Source organism: Mycteria americana, chromosome 2 (assembly GCF_035582795.1).
Source record: "Mycteria americana isolate JAX WOST 10 ecotype Jacksonville Zoo and Gardens chromosome 2, USCA_MyAme_1.0, whole genome shotgun sequence".
NCBI lineage: Eukaryota > Metazoa > Chordata > Aves > Ciconiiformes > Ciconiidae > Mycteria > Mycteria americana.
Genome location: NC_134366.1, coordinates 13,808,085 through 13,827,521, shown reverse-complemented (window position 1 = coordinate 13,827,521; position 19,437 = coordinate 13,808,085). Strand labels below are relative to the sequence as shown.

Genomic DNA, 19,437 nt, shown 5'->3' with positions numbered 1-19,437 from the left:
GCTAGAATCTGAAAGAGGCTGAAATGTAAAATTAAACACAACAGTTTAGCTGCATCAGTGTACTGACAGAGCACTTGAGTAAGAACTGGGGGGAATGGGTTAGAAAGAAGCGTCTTACAAGGTCTGGGTCGCCTGGGTTGGTGTTCGCAGAGCTGGGAACAGACAGGACAGGCTGGCAGATATCACTTTGTCAGGGTTTACGTTGCATGTTACTGTAAACAGGATGTGAAGGGGGGATTGGAAAGAGAATTTACAGAGATACAGTGTTCTGTTTGCTGTTGCAACATGATAATCTGCAGAATTTCAATAAAATATTTGAAAGAACTATTGGTAGAAAATGCTAAAGTTCAAACTCTTGTGTTTTTCTGATCTGCGTCACCTCAGTAGGCTTTAACAGCACTTTCACTAAAAGCTGAAAATGACAAACTTGTATTCTGCTCTCCTTACTAGGTTTGGAATTAATTGCTCTTCAAAGCAAACCTCAGGATACGTCTTGTCTCCCAGCTCTAAAAGTGTCTGACATTGAGCCCAAAATCCCATTCACTGTGCTGGAGACAACACTTGCAGGTTGGTGTAACCACTATTTCGTCCTCAAAAGAGCGACGCTATTGGATTGTTATCTAGCTGCTTGCCCAGCTGTTGCTCTCTTTTGCTCTTTACAAAGCATGTGTACTCTCTGTTTGTTGTCCATAGTTACAGTCCTTTTCCTCTAGTCCACCATCTACCATCTCTGTGGTAGACAGTTTGCAGTGGATCTGCAGACACTTCTTGCCATCGCCTCTGAGGGGCAATGTAGGGCTGTCCTCAGGTGGAACCAGCCACCCGCCCTTCCCAGGAGTCTGGCAGTAGCGCTCCTGATGCGAGCTCCCCACTGCCTGCTTACTCACTGCCTGCCCTGCCCTGCAGTCAGAGGAATCTCTAGGTGGCATGCTCCACTGCTCTTGAGCAATCTCCCCATTTTCCAAAGACTCAGCCAGGTTGCAGTCCAAAGGCTTATCCTGGCAGCTTGTGCAGAGAGCCTTCCTTACTGCTTTCCCTTCCCACCTAGTTTTTACAGAATATTATATACAGGAGCCATAGAAAAAAAAAAAAGTTGTCATCCTTCATAACTTCAGTGCAAGTTTCTCCCTGCTTTGTCAGTGGCTACCCCATGGATTGATAGGAAACAAGAAGTTGTAGATCTCAGTTTTGAATTTTGTTACAGTTCTGTCAAAATCTTGCAGGTAATACTGCTCTGTAGTATATTTCTAACAGACACTTTCCTGCAAAAATTGCTAGCAAGTGTCAAGTACTGTATAATTTTGATAATAAAATGACCTGGGTTTATGAAAATTCTAATGCCCTAGCTTAGAAGAGAATGTACAGTGTGGGAACCCACTTTCCTTAGCTTTTGGGGTGATGAAGGCAAAAAATAAGGGAGAAAAACTTCTTGAGTTGTTCAGAAACAAATTACAATCCCTTTATTTGAATGTTACCTCTAAAATGTGGCCTCTGTCAACAGAATTCTCTCATCAAATTGTTGAGGTATCCATTACCTTACCATAGACAGAAACAATAAAACCCCTTCAGTCCAGCATTCAGTGCAATGTGCAAACTTTGTTAAACTTCAAACAAGTGGCTCTGAAGTGCCAACAGAAGATAACTCTTAATATGAAGTTCTTGTAAGAAATTGTTCTGCTTTTATGTGTTTATAGTAGGAAGCTGTTGGTTGTTCTTTGCTTTTGTTTTTTTCTATCCCTAGCTGATGAAATTCCTGTCCAGTACTGTGCTCAGCCAACCAATGGGGTGGTTTATTTCAGAGCTGTTTCCAGCTTGAACACTCTTCCCGAGGAGCTCAAACCATATGTGCCGCTCTTCTGCAATGTCATTACAAAGTGAGAGGTTTGCTTTCTTAGAAGCTAAAGCAATAAGATGTAATACAGCTTACTCAAATAATACTGCTTTTAATAACTTCAGCAACTGTTCCTGTTATAGAAGGGAAATGCTGATAAGTTGGTGCCCTGCAGAAACAGTGGTCTTCCCTCTTCCCCACAGAGTTGCCAACTCCTTTCCCCTTCTCCATCAGTCTCTGCATTGCCTTGTTCCCCAGCATCAACACAAGCATTCCCTGAACAGATTGGAAAACTGATATAAATGAAAAATAGCCTAGCAGAAATCAAAGTTTTCACTTGGATAGATTTTTGGTCTAATTCCACCATGTGGTCAGAGGAACTCTGACCCCATCATAGGGGAAAGAGTGGCACAGGGCAGAGCAAGTCACTTGGGCTGGGAGGAATCTATTCTTTTTATTGGTGATAACAGCTTATGTGGTGTTATTACTGTAGTGCCATATGGATGTTGGTAGTAAGCCTGTACATAAAGCACACTTGTTAATTCAAAATGGTGTATTAAAAGGATGCTTTAATTGAAAAGCTTGGTGTATTATTTTTTTCTTTAGTAAGGTGTGAAGTATTATGTTTGCTCGATAACTCCCCAAACTGTTTAGTTGCTAAATTAGTATTGGCCTAAACAGTCTCCTTTGCAAATGGCATATGGATCCTGGTTTTGGCATACACTGAAAATGGAAATAAATCTCTCTTGTTTTTTGCAGGATGGGATGTGGAGCCCTTGATTACAGGGAACAAGCCCAGAAAATAGAGTTAAAAACAGGTGGGATGTCTGTCAGCCCACATATCATCCCAGATGATTCACACCTGGATGTGTATGAACAGGTAAATTAATCATAAACTTCAAGATGTTACACTTGCAATAACAGCTCTGTAGTTAAGGGTCAGTCAGGGCTTCCAGGTAGAGGGTCAGCTAATGTGGATTGAAGACTTAGTGTATAAAAGGACTCGTGCCTTTTTGTGTAAGATATAAATTTGACAATTACAGTAACTTAGTATTTTGTTTTAAAGGGAGTGCTTGATGTGGCTTTCCATTTTAAGGCAGTGCTTCACTAGCATCTATCACTGTATTTTTGAGTGCTGCAAACAATTTTGGAAGCAGAGGGTAGAGGACAGAATGGTATAATATTGTGCATAGAGATTGCTGTTAACATGCGTATGTCACTGTTAATGTGGTTCAGAAACACGGAATGTTTGCAAGATCATTAGATCTTAGTATTGGGCGTAACAGTCCTAGCAATATCCTCTTAAGATTTTTTTCAGACTTGCTGGAGTCTGCTGCTGTGGTTTGCTCCCTGTGGATCCTGGAGTTGAATTAGGGAGACTCCTTTGCAGAAAAGTCCATTGCCAGAATAGTTTTATTTGTACTTTATGTGAAAAATAAGAAATTCTGTTTCTGAATTGCTACTCACTGTTGAGGAGGAATCGACAGGCTTGCTTTGTGTGAAGAACAATCACATTTCATGTCTGCTCTGATTTTAGTAGCACAGGCTTCATGAAAGTGATGTGTAGCATTAGGTTGGCATCATTGCATCACTTTCATAAAAAGTTATTGTGCGTTTCTCAGGCCATTGCTTTGGTTGTCTTGTGTGAAGGGGTTTTTTGTGTTTTGTTTTTCTTTTTTCCTTCAGGGTGTGCTCTTTTCATCTCTATGCTTGGATAGAAATCTGCCAGACATGATGCATTTATGGAGTGAAATATTTAACAAGTACAGTACACTGGGTTTCCTTTGTTCATTTGTATTTTTTGCATGTGTTTTGGGGTTCTCTTTTTCCCTCTTCCTCCAACCATTCTCTTCTTCTTAGAGATCCTACTTCAGGACTTCTTTTTGTAACTGTATCTTTGAATGGCTCCGAGTTTCTAAACCTAAGTATTCCATCATTTGCATGACTATAAAGTGGATTAATGGGGAGCCAACAGTCTAAGAGCTCTTTGTTGAACTTGGGATGATGAGTGATTCAGTATTATAAATTCCATTGGTGTGCTTTTGCATGAGACCTAGAGACTTGCTTCTACCCTTTTTCAGCCCCCGGTTTGAGGAGGAAGAACATTTCAGAGTGCTGGTTAAGAAGACTGCCCAGGAGCTGTCAAATGGGATTCCAGATTGTGGGCATTTATATGCCTCTATTAGAGCCAGCAAAAACCTTACGCCTTCTGGAGAACTGCAAGAAATGTTCAGTGGGATGGATCAGGTGAAAAGTTAATGGCATCCTTCAGCGAGGCCAAATCCTCGACTTTTATTACGGTACTCGTTTTTGCTAATTCTTTCTGTTGGCTGAATCTGTAGTCTTTCTGCCTTGCCTTCCCACACAGGTGAAGTTGATGAAGAGAATAGCAGAAATGTCCGATATTAAACCAATACTACGCAAACTACCACGCATTAAGAAGTATTTATTAAATAGTGACAACATCAGGTGAGTTCCAGCTAAAAAGAAAAGGGGCATTTTGGTTAAAGAGAGGCCATGGCCTGTGAATGGACATTTCTCAGTGCACTTCACGGAGTACTGGGGTTTTGTGAAATGGGAGGTCTGTGGAAAAACTACAAAAATGTTATTAGTTTAAATTCTCCTTGCTTACAAAGTGGTAGCTATGGCTTATTTTGTTAATTCTTTAATAGGTATGAGAAACTTACGGCAAATTTCATTGTACCAAACCAGTACGTTGTACCATTGTACCAAAACAGTGCCATTGTACTGTTGTACCAAAAGTGTGTAAATGGCCTGTGGGATTTTACAGAAATACTGAAAATTCTGCCTTTTTTTTTTTTTTTCTTAAAGGTGCCCAGGAGGTGCCCAGTTATATTGTATTGTAACAGTAGAATGCAGTTTGTTTCCTAAAAGGAAAATAGCGACATTCTGAAATCTGCTTTATGCAAATATTGGAAAAAGTAAAAGGGCACTTTAAGGTGTTTGGTGTCAGACACATTAATTCTAAAAATAAGTCCATTTGAAGTGACATAAATTGCAAAGTTTTGTTTTGCAAAGCATAAAATGATGAATAAAATTATGGAAATATCTATATTGTTCAAAACCCTGGTATGTCTGCCTGTAAAGAGAGAATACAGAGGACATTAATTTCTTTGAGACATTTATATTTTGCAAAACTGATGTAGTCCTGTCCTGTGCACAGAAGTGGTTTGACAGCTACTGCTAAAGTTTAGGTCTGAAGGTGGTTTTGGGCAAGCAAAAGAAAAGCAATTGGACTATGACAATTTTTTTTTTTTTTTTGGCATATAAAATGCTGGATTATGAGTATTTTGCTTTTTTCTGTGATAATGATTATCAGTGACCGCAGATGTAACATTCTGATGACTTAGTAGAAAATGTTTAGGAAGACAAAGTGGTGCAAATTATAAAGGACTGTCTAAAAACACAAAAACATATTTAAAAACTTGATACGTATTTTTAACAGATGTTCAGTGAATGCAACACCTCAACAGATACCAGAAGCTTCTAAAGAAGTAGAGAAATTTATAAAGGGCATAGCTAGAAGTAAAAAAGAGAGAAAACCTGTTCGTCCCCATGTGATTGAGGTAAGAAATTACTTCATTTGTGACTAGGGCATCAAACACAGTTGGATTTGATCTTGTGTAAAGACCACTGTGCAATCGGGAGAAGATCGTTTGAACTCAGATACCACGTCCATACAAAGATGTCTGAAGAAATATGCAAGAGTCAGCTCTGTGATAAGCTGCGATGTGTTTTGCCACAGAGGCTGTCTTCACCTCAATAAAGTAGACAATAGTAATCCTGTGGATTGGGTGTCAAGCCTTACCCTGAGGTTACCGCTTTTGTGTGGGATGTGGAAAAAGAAATCATTCCTTTCTCTGTCACATAAAACTGTAACTTCTTTTTTAGCTGAGCTTGAAATGTTGGCCAAAAGCAAATAGGACATGACGTGCAGTTCCTCAGTTGCGTAGGAATTTGTTTCGTTATCTGGATGTTCAGGGCATTTGGTACAAAATGTGCTTGGCTCAATAGAGTTGACAAAGGATCTGCTCTGTCAACGTGCAGATCTGTCTTAATTTCTGACGAGACTGGAATAAGCTCTCAGTTCCCTACCCATGAGAGAAATGATAGTCAAACTTTCTGGGCCTCACTTAATCTCTGTCTTGGTGTCGTTCAGTGCCAAATTACTCTTGAAAGGAAATTTATTTGGCATTTGCTTAAAAGTTCAAATATGAAGAAGTATCAAGTAGCTTGCTTATGTTTGTGAAGACATGGTCTGATGGTGGTTTTAAAGAGGTTTGAAGGGCAGGGGTTGCATTTGTAATATTATTAGTCTAAATTGTTGAATCATCTTTTAATATGAGGGCTGGGTCTCTTGTAGAAATCTTCAGAAGTCAAACCTGTGGGAAGCAAAATGCTTACTGGTTTGCAGATCACAAGGAAACTAGTTAATGTAAGTACATTATTGGTTGGGGATATTGGTATCAGAGGGCTGTTACTGATACTAATGGTCCACACATAATACGCTCTTCAGTTCCACCCTCTGACTGGATTGTTTCTTTAAACTAGCCATCAAACTTCTTCATCTTTCTATGTAATCCTTTTTGGTTCTGGTGTGAAGGTCATTTAGCTAACTTCACACCCATGTGTGCAGGCAAATACCTGCTTGTGCTGTGTCTTGTAAGCGATGCTTATTTTACTTTTATCCTGGTTTCAGAACCAGACTTGTGTGGTGTCACTCCCAGTTAGCCCCTTCCTTTCCTTCCTCTCCTCCCTAAATGATTCTGAATGTGAATGACACCTGAGAGAAGAGCATCAGTGACAATTAAGTAAAAATGAAAATCTCTATTTGGCTACAGGAGAGAAAAATAGCTTAGCATACCCTGAGCTCTCCTTTGAGAAGAAGGCAGGGAGAGCTCAGCCCATGGTTTTGTGTGCTGACCAGTCATGTATACACTGCTGTGCTTGGCCCAGCCAGCCAGCCAGAGATGTGTGAGGGGGTGGGAAGCAGGTCTCTGAAGTTAAGAAAGGCTTGGGAGTATTGAAATGGGGTCATAAAAACTACTGGAGGTGTGTAAGGCTCTGATCGTGCTTAAGTAAGCACACAAGGAGGTGCATGTGTGAAAGAGGCAAAGAAGCGAGTGCTGCGGAGGCCTGGAGACACGAAGAGGACTGCAAGTTTTGAAGTGGGGGTGTAGGGAAGAATCAAGGTTATTGCAGGGGATATTTGAGCAGAAATTCATATAGCTGCTGCTGTTCATAAATGGTTTACTTTTTTTTTGGTGGGTTTCAGTTTTTGAATCTGGTTTCAATATCTAAAATTGAGTAGGTGGACTGAAATATGATGTGGTGACCATGCACTTAGGTGGACGTAGAAGTGGAGAGTTATGAACGCTTGGTTCAGTCAAAGTAAAGACGTGGCAGGGGAAGCATGCCAATCAAAACTCTTTGGTAATAGTACAAGGCCTGCACAACTGAGAAGCCAGTGTGCAAGGATGGGTAGCTGATGTACAGTGTCCATGTACTTTAGTTTCCCAAGGCAATTCTGTGTACTGGATTGCTAACGTGGGCACAAGCGAAATGTCAGTGATTGCAGTGTAAGTCAAGTGGCAGCTTGAGCATTTGTGTGTGTCTGTATGTTTGGCAGAATTTCATAGCTCTCAAAAAAGCCAGAGTTCTCAAATGGATAAATTGTCTCATCTATGCTGTGACAATAATGCGTTTTTCTCTTAGGATCCTACTTTTAAACCATGCCAGATGAAGACCCATTTTGTACTTCCCTTCCCAGTGAACTATATTGGGGAATGCATTCGAACAGTTCCCTACACAGCTGCAGACTATGCAAGGTGGGAAACAGAGTCAGCAGGGAGCTTCTGTATATGTTGCATAGCACAAAACAAAATGGAGAGTGTTAGGCTGACCACAGAAAATGGAGTGTCGACAGAAAATGCTTTGCAGTGCATTTATCACAAATTCTTTATGGAGCAACCTTTGCATGGCTAGGCCCAGAAATGCCCTGTTTTACTAAATGCTGAGAAGAAGTAACGAGGGGCTGCTATCCCCTAACTTCTGAATAAGCAGCCCTGCCTAATTGGATGTGTCTGAGTTGACAATCCTATTGCATGTAGCAAAGTTCGGGAGGCTGCCCTTGTATTTCATTGAAGTGAAATAAATGGCAGTAATCAAGAAGTGGTCCAAAGCAGTGCCACTCTTACAACGTTGTCACATTATTCAGCTATTATTAAATACTGAGCATTGTTACTGTTGTAGCTTACAAGAAGCAATGCATTGCAAATGGGGATCTTTGTGAACTTTAGAGGAAGTTGTGAATATTACTGTTGTCCAATTCATTTAACATCTTTGCTGTTGGTATTTCTCTCATTACAGCCTTCGAATTCTTGCACGGTTGATGACAGCTAAATTCCTACATAGAGAAATCAGAGAGAAAGGAGGGGCTTATGGTGGAGGTGCTAAACTTAGTCACAATGGCATATTCACTTTCTATTCCTACAGGTAACAGTAGGTTCATTCTTTCCTGTTCATGTCTGAGGGGACCGCTGACTGCACTTACATGTATCTTTTTTTGACTTAGTTGTAGCTCTCTTTCAAGATCAAGTGAAGTAAAAAGAACGTTGAATCACGAGAAAGTGATTCTGTGCTGATGATGTTCAGATTAGTTGCTTAAGGTATATCAGTTTAGTTGATAAGCCCCTCCTTGCTTTCTCTGGTTTCTGTCCTTGGGAAAGCCTAGCTTATCTCTGCTGATAGCAGCCATTGTTGTGTCTCTGTATTCAGATGTTTACTGTCTCGGTACCAGATTTATGTAAAACTAGCTTTCACTTGTTTCTTCCTGGGTTGAGGAGGCCCTAAAAAAGGGAATTCAAGACTATTCTAAATTTGAGACCAGGAAGTAGAATGATGTTGTTCCCTAAGGTCCTGAGTTTGCAAATATGCTGCTTCCTTTGGTGACTGGCTGGAATCATCAGAGATTCAGCAGAAAGCATTGCTGGTGATGAGCTAGAATTGCCTTTTTTTTTTTTTCTTCTCTTTTTCTCTTTTTTGCCGGTCCAGAACAGTTACCTGGCATTGGTCTTACCAAAGCACTTCCAGATGAAATTTGAACTGGAGATATTAAAGACTAGTTATAATCCCCACTAAAAATGTCATGTGGCTAGAGTCCTGGCTTAAATTGTTTCCCTAGACCAAAGGCAGCCTAGCACAGTATTTGGTTGGGATTTGAGCTAAAATTTGAGCAGCCTTGCCTCTCTGTGAAGCTTCAACATGGTAGGACTTGTCTGGTTAGTATTTCAGTAGTTGTTAACCTGTTGCACCTGTTTTACAGAGAGCAGGAACAGGTGTAGCAGGAAACACAACTTAGAGAAGATATGGCGTATCATAAATATTACTGTTGTTGATATTAATGGCAGTTATGCTTACTAAGCTGTTGCAGCAAATTGATAGCGCATTGTAAACAGTGGTGGCTTACCATCTTTTTAAATACCAGTTCTCTACACACTGCCTTGGAACTACTTTAGGCAACGGAACTTGCTACATTTGTGTATCTAAAATTCAAAATATGCCTGGTTTATAACACTTCTTTCTTCTGGAAAAAAAAAAAAAACCAACCCCAAAACCTCTTTCTGTAAACAAAAAGGAAGTTTATCATTTGGTTTAATCCCCATGTATGTATGTTTGTGTGATGCATAGTAAACTATGAATGAAACGAGAACAAAGCAATTATAGTATTTCATCTGGTAAGACTAAAGTAATTAATTTTACTTTTTTTTTTTTCTTCTAAGAGACCCAAATTCGTTATCCACCTTGAAAACATTTGAGAAAGCAGTCGAATGGGCCAAATCTGGAGAATTCACACAACAAGATATCGATGAAGCTAAGCTAGCGGTATTTGCTGCTGTAGATGCACCAATAGCTCCTTCAGATAAAGGTATATGCTCTCCAGCCTCCCAGCGCTGCCAATGTTTGTTTTTATTTATTTAAGTTTCAAGGCAAGAAAATAGTTTGCTAAACTGTATTATATGATAAAATTTGTACTTGGCAGATGTAAGACAATTGCATTTTCAATGAAGCAGTCAATTCCTGTTGCTCCCTTTCAGAAATACCACATGCGTTCAGTCTCTCTGCTGCAGTTTTTGTATTCACACTGCTCCTTGGTGTCAGGTGAATACAGCTAGGAGATAGAGGTAGATTAAAGAAACAATTTTAGGCTTGGAAAGGGCATTAAATGCAAGCAAATAAAAATAAATACTGGTCTTCTGATTCAAAAAAAAGTTGAAGGATTATTTTCCTGACAGAAATATGCATATTGACTATGAATGTCACTAACCTTTTGTGCATTCTTTTTTTGAAGAAGTTAAAGCATAACAGTCTGTCTGCTGCGGTGGAGGGTGTTATCTTCTTTACATATCTGCATACTTATGATGGATTGGTAGTATCTTCACATCTTTTCAGTTTGCTCACACGTTGCTTTGCTTTCCTCACTTTTCCCTCCCTCCCCCATTCTCAGCTTAATTTCAATCCAGAACTTGCTAAGTTAGAATACATTCCTTTCCTATACATAAAGGAATTATAAGGTTTAAATTAGCATTATTTTAATATGTACTTGTATTAACAATAACTTATTAAACAAGAAAACTTAAAATGAAGGTGACTTTCAGCTGATGGAACTTGGTTTTGGTCTGGGCAATTGAAAAAAGAAGTAATGAATTTTAGGTGCATATGAGCGAAATGCATGCATGTTGAACGTTGGTATTTGTGAGAGTAATGATTTACATTCTTTGATATTTGAACATGCATCTTAATGGGGTTATAGCAAATTTAGTGAAAGACTGAATGGAAGAACATTGTTGAATGGGCCTGGAAGCTGTTGCAGAGAGAAATACCTATCCCTTCATACTACCTTGATATTGATCATTGGGCCCTGCATAAGGACTTGAACTACCTTATCTAACTTTGAAGTCAGCCCTGCTTTGGGCCGGAGGTTGGACTAGGTGACAGATGTCCTCCCAAGCCACTTTTTTTCCCCACTCAGATTATTTGCATGACAAAAAGCTTTTCTATGATTATTTTGGAGTTCTCTGGTTGTTCATGGACCTATAATATTAATTTTAATATTAACATTAAAATACTGTAGGCAAGGCAAGCTTTTGTATGCAGATTTCTGCATGTAGTACAAAAAGGTGATCAAACCTTTGTCTTGCACGTATACTACAACCGATTGCAAATTTTAAGAGTTTGTTGTTATAAACCACAATAAAAACAGAAGCTTCATGAAATGCAGTTTGGCTAAAACGTTGTTAGAAAGTACGGAGACTCTTTAGAATGAATCATGTTAGGGTGTTTTAGGTTTTCTGGACCACCATTACGTTTAGATTTTTGACAAACTAAATCAGTTGCCAGAACAGAATATGAATCTTTCTTTTTTCCTAAAGAGGAAATTCTTACTACCTCAGAAAATTAATGTACCCAATTCTAACCTTTGATATTTGATTTACAGTTAGATATTGTCTCAGAACAGTGGCCTAATGCTAGTCTCTATTCTTCCCTTCCAGAACATGTACCTGTCCTAGTTTGCACTCATTCATGTACTTAGTTGTAACTGAGATGCCAGGACACCAGTGCAGTGCATGGTTTTGTTTTCTTTTTTTCCTAGGAATGGATCATTTCTTATATGGGATTTCAGATGAAATGAAGCAGTCACACAGAGAACAACTTTTTGCTGTCAACAGTGATAACCTGGTTGATGTATCAAACAAGTAAGTCTGTGCTCAACTTAGGAAAATGTTTACCTGGAAAATAGAACAAAAACCTAATTCAAAGAAGAAAACTTTGTGAAAGTTGTTGTAATGAAGTTCTTGGATTTCTACCCTTGGCCTTTTATATTTCACTATTAAATACTTTATTAACTTTATTATTTATTCACATATTAAATACTTTCACTATTTGCTTTTGTAACCCAGAGAGCGAGATGTTAATTATATCCTCCTTATTGCATTTTAGCAGAGGTAACTTCCTCCTATGTTCTGAGTTTGTGTGAGATTTTTTTACTTTTGAAGGGTCCAGAAACTGGCTGGAGAAGGAGTACACTCAGACATCCAGCTCCTGGCTGTATGAGCTGGTTCTTCTAGACTTTTTTGTGCTTCTTTACATTTTGTGCTTCTTCAGACTGAAGAATTCCACTACTGAAGACGACAAGGTTAAGGAGATAGGCTAGTTAGGGCTGTGCCTTAGGAGACTGTTGTATTGTGATGACTGGGGAGAAAACACTGTAAATCCAAAAGATGCTGTAAAAGCAAACAATGGGTACATAGCACACTGCACTTTTTCCTGAGATGGGAATATTTTTAACTTCTGTAGCAGAGTTACGGATAACTGAATGCAGCAGCTTCTCATTTGTTTGTTTTCTTGCAGGTACCTTGCAGTTGGGAAGAGCACTCGTGGTCAAGCTGTACTTGGCCCAGAAAATGCAGATATCGCCAAAGATCCCTCATGGGTCAAACGATGAATTGCTGCTGAACATCCAAGCTAATACAAAACAAGCCAATCTGTGTGACTATATAATTAGTTTTTTGCAGTAACTTTTAACTGTGCTATGGTCCAGCTTAAATGTTCATTGCTGCTTTTAACAGTGTCCAACAAACCAGTTAAAAGCTGTCCTTCTTGAAATAACTATGTGAAAAATTTTCTAACCATACAGTATTTGAGAGCAAGAATGATTTGCTCTGCTAGGGCAAAGACAGACCTTAATATTTTACCGAAGACTCACTCCTCCAATTGCATATGAATACTACATAAATTAAATATTTTTGTATATGTAAAACTCTAGAGTTTTAAATGGTGTTTGTTTGAAATCATGTCTGCTGTTGGATATATAAAAAACTATGTCTCTCACAGATTTCATTCTTTGGTGTGATAATTCCAGCTTCCTTTGCAGAAGCCACCTACAGGTAGAAGAGCTTTGACGGGACATTCCACGGGACAAGCCAAGGTTGTAGTGAATTGCAGTGTAGTGGGCAAATCATTAATGAATCAGTGTACAGTGTATTAAATTGAACTTATCTTACCAATTTGGGTAATGTTCAGTCATATTTTGATATGACACAGTCTAGTATTTAACTTTTTGTCAAGGTCTAGTTAACAGATAAGTTGGCATAAGAAAACATAAAAATGTTGTGTTTGTCAGCCTAATTTCAAAAATCAATTTTACTCTTTTTCATCATTATGGGTTTTTTTAATAGTCTTAAAAAAGCTGAAAGGAAACATGAAGTAAGGACCAGATTACACCCTTCTGAATCTCAAGTTGTTAAAGCTTTTTTTTTTCTTCCCCCCTGAAAAATGGTTTTATCATCCCTCTACAAGGAGAAAGGATTCCAAGTTCTAGCCTAATCCTGAAGAAGCAATGAAAACAAGCTTGCCCTGCTGTGAATACTTCCTGCATGGTTAGGGAAGAAAAAGGGCAGTTGCTTTTTTCCTTCACTGGAGTGTATAGAGAATCCTTCACAAGGCATTAATCCCCCAATTGTTTAAAAGCAGTTGAATACAATTTCTGACAAGTCAGTCATGATGTTTGCAACAGTACTTTATTTCAACTTCAGATACATTAAGCACATCCTGTAACTCAACACAAAGCTAGCCACTACACTTATTTTTTTGGGTGTAAGTACTCTGAAACAAAGTGCAGTAGATGAGTAACTTACAGAGTGCATAGAGCAGTGTTGCACTTACTGTTAAAGGGCAGTATCAGTAAATGGTGCTTATCCATTAGATGCTAGGGTTTGTTTCAAATGCAACACAAATACAGGACAAAATCTGTGTGACATCTGAATGTCTTGTTTCACATAAAGTGCTGGTACAATAATTTAAATGTTACAAAACAAAGCTGTAACGATTCTAAAGCATTGTTACTCACAATGTGCATCTATGACAATAACCTAAAAGTGATGTCTTTAGATGGCTCCGGTTTCTGCTTCCTTTGGGCTGTGCATAGCAACGTGCTCCAGCTGGCCTGAATCTGAGACATCATAACTAGTCTTGTACTTGGCCAGGATTTTCATCAGTGGTCGCAGCTTCAGCCACCATTGCTCCTTGGGAATCCTGTGTCTGTGTAGGAGGTACGGGGGAAGATAAGGTCATTTACTTGGTAGCTAAGACATTTGTCTTAGCTAAACACAGTTTGTAGGTCATTTGACAACACAAACAGTAATGGCATTCCTTACAAATAGGATCAGATATTGACATTTATGGTGGGATGTAAACGCTGACCCAAAAGGGGGAGAAATAAGGACAGAATACTGAAGGAATGAATAGATTTTACTATAAAGATGTTCTTTAAGGTAAGTATAATACCAAATTGGTTGCAAAAATGCTGCCCCACTAAACTGTACCAGAGGTAAAGCAATGCTAGGCACTGGAGCAAAGACAATGATGAGAATGCTATTTAAAAGGACGGTGGAGTCCCAGAATTCATGAGAGTTCCAAGTACAAGGAGGATGAAGAGAAAAGTTGGTAGAAAAGACCAGTGAACAATCAGAGTGAATCTTGGACTGAATGTAGGCCAAAGACAAAGTGGAATAAAACGGTTGGCAAATATTGTGTGTCTGCACTGTGGAGAAGATATTCGTTTGATGTGGTGAAAGGAAGCCTGTGTTGAGGTGTTTAAAATGTAAGCAGCATATACGTACACAAAGTCTGTTTCATTCTTGAGCTCAGCCACGGGTTGGAAAACAAGGTTCCGTCTACGCATTCCCAGCAAACAAACTGAGTCATCAGTATTGGCAAATACTTTTCCTAAAACGAATAAAATAATTCAGGATCTTTCTTACTCACAGTTGCAAGGGCAAATACCCTTTTTCTGTAATTAAATTGAATTAAACTGAATATTTAATGTAATGATAAAATATCAATTAGTACTTTAATAGGGTTAGGAGATCTTCAATTTTTAATTTAGCTTTGGTGATTAGCAATGAAAATACAGTGTAATTAAGCAACAAACAATAAGACTGAATTTTAACATCCATTTTAAAATTAGATTTTAGTAAATAGTGCTTTACAAAAATTCCCAAAGAAGACATATTACCTTCTTCTGTCTCCCATGTAGCCACCATGAAACAAAAAGGAAGAACAGATGTAACTATATAACCATCAATTCCTTCATGCATGAAAAACTGCAATCACACTAGCATTTTTTAAAGAAAGCTAAGGAAACAGCTATCTGAATTATTGACCTCACTTGAGAGGAAGTCTTCTTACAGTGGAAAGCACAGCAAGGCACTACTGAATAATAAAAACATAATCAAGAGGGAAAGAAGTATGTTGACTGACAAACTAATATACATTCATATGTTTGTGTAGTAGAGTAGTCTTATATACTGATAGCTAACCAAAAGACAGTAACAAGACATAGCACCAAATATTTCTGCACCTTTTCGGTAGGTTTCTTTCAGTTTTTTGGAGATCCACTGCATAGCTTTTGCAGAAATTTTTGTCCCAAAGTTCCTATCAAATGGCGAAGGTGCACCACCCTGTGTGAAAATTTAACTGTGGGTTAGTTTAGTTATCGAACCAGTATTTGTGTCTTTTTGTTTTATCAGTCATCTCTGTTAATGGCCTGCTCTACTTCTTATTTCCATCACCCCCACTTAGAAAAACAAACCAAAAACCCCACCACGCAAATCAAGCTAAAACATTTAAAATTTGTGTTAAGCACTTGTAGAATTCTCATTGAATCACTAATACTTAGATAAGTGGAGGGCACTGTTTTCCCTTTCTTCCACTTCCCCTTAGTGCTGATCATTAAGCACTGCCCAGCTATCACGCTGCCACAGGGCAACCTGGTTTCAGCATAATATGCACCAGGAAACTTGAAGGAGACGTGTCGGAGGCAGCCTAAGAAACACAAGTGCTGACTCTGTAACCTAGGAAGTCTGGGAGACATAGCTCTATTGCAGCTAGAACGAGGAAGGCCATAATGCCATGTATGTAATACTAGGATCAAAAAACTGCGTTGGAACTTCCTAGACTAGTAATCACATTATTTCTTTTTTTTTTTTTTTTGGCTGTCTTCATTCCAAGTATTACAGCAGCCTTTATATAGTTCTGGGAACAAAAGTGTTGGTTTGTTTTGTTTTTTTAAACCCTCTGTCTATATTATACAAAGTCTGACTTTTCTGTCTATTTTCAATGCAGCAGATGGGATTGAAATTATATGTGAAGTAGTTCCAAATAGTTCCAAACAGATTGTTTGACTAATGCTGGTCCTGACCTTCAAAATAAACTTTGCAAAATTTTATGCAGAAAGTGTCAACCTCAGGGTTGAATAATCTAGAAATATACGAGTAAGGGGAATATACATACAACTTGAAATGACTTAAAAGGAAAGACAGTCGTTTCACTACTTGTACTTGAGAAATTTGGCTCTACATGTAGTTTTTACTCTACTTCAGTCTTGGTGGTTAGTGTAGCCAAATTAGAAATTTACTATCTGCCCACTAACAAGCAGTATAGTGAGATAAAGAGATGCAAGGTACAAAGACCACAAGGAGTAGCTCACTACTGTATCTTCTACAAGAACAATCCATCTGCACATATTTTCATACTGAAATCTCATCTCTTCCAGGGTTTAGAAGCCAGATACATTACAGATGGGCAGATAAGTGTGTTCTAAGGATGTATTACAATAAGATAGCTGTATTATCTATTTTAAAAAGTGTAATTGTTTATTAATATAGACAGAAGAGGAATAAAAATGAATATCGTTAAGAATCTAATGCGATTTTTTCCTATTTTTAAGAAAGAATTGCAATAAAATATAATCCTAACAAAAACTTCTGAGTTACCTATGAACAAAAATCCACACACTTTCTTTTCTTTAATCCCGAGTCAGACTTGCTTGAAATGCTTGAATAGTGTATGCTCTTTGTTCATACAAAGTTAAGCTTGTCTGTAATTTTAAGGTCATTTTTACCTGCTGCATGTGGCCCAAGACATTTTTTCGACAGTCAAACACTCCTTTTCCTTCTTCAGAATACAGCTGATAAATGAAGTCAGTTGTGTAGTTCTCATTGCAGTTCTCATTTCTGTAAAAATTAAGGCCAGATACAGTTAACAAATGTATTATTAAGTAGTGGATGTCTTTACAGCTACTGAATGACAAATGTTTTCCCATTTTCTTGATACCAGTAATCATGGCTTAGATATTTTCATCTAATCACATATGTTCACTTTCATGTAACATGCTCATGATTTTGAAGTCTGCATTACTTTTACTACACTGACATCACTGGCAGGTCACCTGGAATCCCTTGTGGAATACATTAGTGAAAAAAAAAAATCATTTTAGGTCTGACAAGTTCATTATGCAGAGGAAAAACTGCATTAAAAGAAAAAGTCATTGACATCCAATGTCATCATTTTGCCCTTTGTAAAAGCATGGATAATGAATGGTACCTTAGGCTGTTCCTTACCAATATTGTAAACGTACGATATTTTTTCACCCTAGTCATATAACTAGTAGAACTTGAACAAATATAATGGTATCCTCATACAATTTATTGTGGTATTCATTTTTCAGCCCTTTGCTACTCAGCATACTGAAAATAAATGCTCAAGAGAGAAGCTACAGCCTGATTCATGCTGCCTAAGAAGGTATAATTTTAAAACATCCTAATCAACATATTTTAAATGTTTTGATTTTCGATAGATATTTTATTCTATGTTATCTCCTAAAATCTACGTAGGATTTTTATAGTAAAGGCCATACTATATTTGTACACATGTATGCTAGTTTTCACACTATTTCTAGTAAGAAAGAATCTACAATAAAAGACAAAGCCGATGAGAAAAGAGGATGAAAATAGGATAAAGTATTAGATTGTAGAGCAAATACATTTACATAGAAAGAAGGAAGTTTTGGACTTGAGCATCCAGACAGCTCCCAGACTTGCCTTCTGGAGCTACAGCTTTAGTAAAAATCTCATGCTAAAGGAATAATAAAGGAATATAGACTTAGAGTGTCTTTGCAAGTGGCCGAACAGCCTACTTGGCTGGAAGTACTCAGCATCACTGATGCCATCTATTAAAACTACTTTTGCTTACCTCAGCACTAGACCACGCTGGATACTGGTTTTCATTTTTTCAGTCAAGTGTTCCACATTAGCCTAAAAACAACAAAAGTATTTTTAACAAGCCATACAGAACTCTAAAACAACTTTAATGAGCCTACATATCCTGAGAACTTCTGTAAAGTATTCCACATCAGATATTATGTGCAAATTCAAATAATCAGCAGGTTTTTGGAGATGCAGGATAATACATTGTGTATGGCTATTCATCTTGGGTTAAAACTAATTTCTTCATCCATGTCACAAATAACTAATTTTAATAGCAACACAAAGTTGTTTTTTGTATGCTATACTGGTATAGCACCAAGTTAGACAATGTCAATATACATAAAAATAGAGAAATTGCCACAAAAAGATCATATCTTACCCTACTCCCAGTCCTTGCAAAAGTCCTGTTATGGATACAGTGATATACTACTGTGCTGGTACTCCCTCCCATATATGATATGAAGAGTACACACCACTGAGAAATAAGTGGGGAGGAACTACAATTCATTTCACACCTCTTTTCCTTTCAGGAAATTTCTATCTGTTTAGCTTTGTATTTGTCCACGACCACAGCCAGCACCAACTACCTCCGAAGTGTAAAAGCCTCATAGTAAACAAGTTCCATATCAGCTTACACTCTAATGACTAATACAGTAATTTTGTCAGTTAACTGAATCTGACTGGTATATGTTCCTTTATATAATATGGCGTAAGAACCGGCATTATATGAAAGTGCTACTGACGAATGTAGCTTTTAGATACAATCTACACATTTGTTTTTTTTGAAACATGAGCCATCTACTTAAAATATATACATTATGCTATATATGTACAACAATTTTAGGATCTCCTTAAAAATGAGGAAAACATTTCTACTGCTGTATACCTGGAGCTCTCGAATATCAAACTGTTCTTCGAAGATGTAAGCAGCATCAGCTCCTGCCGCAAGGGCCCCCATATTAGCCAGATAACCACAATAACCACCCATAGTCTCAATGATGAATACACGACGCTTGGTACCACTGGCCGACTGTTTGATGCGATCACACGTCTAATCAAAGACAAGATATTGTAAGTTTAAATAAAAAAAAGTCTGAATTTTATGTTTTTATATGTCATGCAATTTTATGTCACTTACTGGTAAAAGAGGTTAAAGAATTTATTAAAAATATGTCCTTAAAAATTGCAACATAGCATAACCCATTTAACTATAATAACTACCAAATAAAGTAATTCTTATAAATCATACATTGAACACCACAGTCAAAATAAAATGTTTTGCTACTATCAACTCTTATTTATTTGCTTCCTGCAAATACTAAAACAAGAATTAATTTTGGTTTGTGCATGGAATTAAAAGTTGTGATAGTTCTCTAACAGAGACACAAATAGATATAAAGGAGCTTTTAAATCAGCACTGGTATGAGTAAGTTTCTCTTCTTTGCTTTAACTCTATTCATTACTGAAGAGTTTATTTCT

General features: G+C 37.8%; 2 protein-coding genes across 5 annotated transcripts in view; one reads left to right on the top strand and one right to left on the bottom strand.

Annotated features, from left to right (window-relative positions):
- The window catches only part of PITRM1 (pitrilysin metallopeptidase 1), a 30,238-nt gene extending 17,500 nt beyond the window's left edge, over positions 1-12,738 (top strand). The window contains exons 15-27 of the mRNA XM_075492439.1: positions 451-567; positions 1,742-1,874; positions 2,591-2,711; positions 3,518-3,594; positions 3,913-4,078; positions 4,200-4,300; positions 5,298-5,418; positions 6,216-6,287; positions 7,568-7,680; positions 8,222-8,347; positions 9,634-9,779; positions 11,505-11,607; positions 12,263-12,738. Of these exons, the coding sequence (XP_075348554.1) occupies positions 451-567; positions 1,742-1,874; positions 2,591-2,711; positions 3,518-3,594; positions 3,913-4,078; positions 4,200-4,300; positions 5,298-5,418; positions 6,216-6,287; positions 7,568-7,680; positions 8,222-8,347; positions 9,634-9,779; positions 11,505-11,607; positions 12,263-12,356 (1,490 nt within the window). The 3' untranslated portion in view covers positions 12,357-12,738. The remainder of the gene's footprint in view (positions 1-450; positions 568-1,741; positions 1,875-2,590; positions 2,712-3,517; positions 3,595-3,912; positions 4,079-4,199; positions 4,301-5,297; positions 5,419-6,215; positions 6,288-7,567; positions 7,681-8,221; positions 8,348-9,633; positions 9,780-11,504; positions 11,608-12,262) is intronic.
- A 674-nt stretch (positions 12,739-13,412) lies between these two features.
- The window catches only part of PFKP (phosphofructokinase, platelet), a 48,331-nt gene continuing 42,306 nt past the window's right edge, over positions 13,413-19,437 (bottom strand). For all 4 annotated transcript variants that reach the window (XM_075492438.1, XM_075492436.1, XM_075492435.1 and 1 more), the window contains 6 exons: positions 18,845-19,009; positions 17,945-18,006; positions 16,815-16,926; positions 15,273-15,372; positions 14,533-14,638; positions 13,413-13,951 (listed from right to left, as the gene is read on the bottom strand). In XM_075492438.1, the coding sequence (XP_075348553.1) occupies positions 13,798-13,951; positions 14,533-14,638; positions 15,273-15,372; positions 16,815-16,926; positions 17,945-18,006; positions 18,845-19,009 (699 nt within the window). In that variant the 3' untranslated portion in view covers positions 13,413-13,797. The remainder of the gene's footprint in view (positions 13,952-14,532; positions 14,639-15,272; positions 15,373-16,814; positions 16,927-17,944; positions 18,007-18,844; positions 19,010-19,437) is intronic.